General features: G+C 72.3%; 1 protein-coding gene across 1 annotated transcript; it reads right to left on the bottom strand.

The window, feature by feature from the left end:
* Positions 1-4: 4 nt before the first annotated feature.
* Positions 5-1,588, bottom strand: LOC107199512 (zinc finger protein 574-like; the record flags this gene model as incomplete). Its single annotated transcript, XM_015616831.2, has 1 exon — positions 5-1,588. A coding segment is annotated over one exon (1,584 nt), but the record flags the coding sequence as incomplete, so codon positions are not given.
* Between the last annotated feature and the right edge of the window lie 5 nt (positions 1,589-1,593).

Raw genomic sequence — 1,593 nt, 5'->3', positions numbered from 1 at the left:
CCACCCCGAGGGTCTCCCCATGGACTGAAGCCCCCGGTCCCACCACCAGAACCTCGCTGGAAGCTCCTGACCCCACCCCGTGGACCTCGGACCCCGATCCCACCCCGAGGGTCTCCGGGGGGATCCCAACCCCCGATCCCACCCCATGGACTGAGGACCCCGATCCCACCCTGAGGGTCTCCTGGGGGATCTCAGACCCTGAGCCCACCCCGAGGGTCTCCTGGGGGATCCCAACCCCCGATCCCACCCCATGGACTGAGGACCCCAATCCCACCCCGAGGGTCTCTGGGGAGATCCCAACCCCCGATCCCACCCCGAGGGTCTCCTGGAGGATCCCAACCCCCGATCCCACCCCGAGGGTCTCTGGGGAGATCCCAACCCCCGATCCCACCCCGAGGGTCTCCGGGGGGATCCCAACCCCCGATCCCACCACCAGAACCTCGCTGGAAGCTCCTGACCCCACCCCATGGACCCCATGGACCCCAAGGCCCCCCGCCCCGTCCCTCCATCCCTTCCCCTCGCCCTCGGCCCCGCCCTTGCCGCGGTGCATCTTGCGGTGCTTCCAGAGGTTGGAGAAGGAGCGGTAGGCCTTGCCGCACTCCTGGCAGCCGTAGGGCCGCTCCCCGGTGTGGATGCGCCGGTGCTCGGCCAGCCGCACGGCGATGGCGAAGCTCTTGCCGCACTCCTGGCAGCGGAAGGGCCGCTCGCCCGTGTGCAGCCGCCGGTGGTCCTTGAGGTGGGTGGACTGCCGGAAGGCCTTGCCGCAGTCGGGGCAGGGGTAGGGCCGCTCGCCGGTGTGGATGCGCCGGTGCACCTGCAGCGACGTCTCGGTGCTGAACAGCTTCTTGCACTCGCCGCACTCCAGGTTCTTGGCGCCGCGCCGCGCCGTCCGCGGGGCCTCCTCCGCCTTCACTTCTCCTCCTCCTCCTCCTCCTCCTCCTCCTCCCTCCTCCTCCTCCTCTCCGCCGGCCGCCCCGTGCGTCCTCTCGTGCTGCCGCAGCCTGGCCGCTGTGCCCGCCTTCTTCCCGCAGACGCCGCACTCGAACCTCCAGCCGGCCTTGGCGCAGCGGTGCTCGCTCAGCGCGGCCGCGCCGGCGAAGGCGGCGCCGCAGCCCTGGCAGCGCTGCGGCTCGAGGCCGGCGTGGCCCAGCAGGTGCACGTCCAGCAGGCGCCGCAGCAGGAAGCTGCGGCCGCACTGCGGGCACTTGTAGGGGTACTCCCCGGTGTGGTGGGCGCGGTGCAGCAGCAGGCGGTGCGGCCGGTGGAAGCGCAGCCCGCACTCGGCGCAGCGGTGCGGGAAGCGCCGCAGGTGCACCTGCAGGTGCTGCCGCAGCGTGGAGTTCTGGGCGAAGCGCTTGTGGCACTCGGGGCACTCGTGGGGCCGCTCCCCGGTGTGCGTCAGGTGGTGCCGCAGCAGGTTGGCCTGCGAGTTGAAGCTCTTGCCGCACTCGCGGCAGGGGAAGGGCCGCTCGCCCGTGTGGGTCCGGGCGTGGTTGCGCAGGTGCGACGACTTCTTGAACATCTTGCCGCAGGCGCCGCAGCGGTGCCGCCGCTCCAGCCGGTGCACGAAGCGCCGGTGCCGCGCCAGCGCCG

This window comes from Parus major, unplaced genomic scaffold, assembly GCF_001522545.3.
Source record: "Parus major isolate Abel unplaced genomic scaffold, Parus_major1.1 Scaffold866, whole genome shotgun sequence".
Classification (NCBI taxonomy): Eukaryota; Metazoa; Chordata; class Aves; order Passeriformes; family Paridae; genus Parus; species Parus major.
The sequence above is the reverse complement of the archived record's forward strand: the minus strand, read 5'-3'. Positions and strand labels throughout refer to the sequence as shown.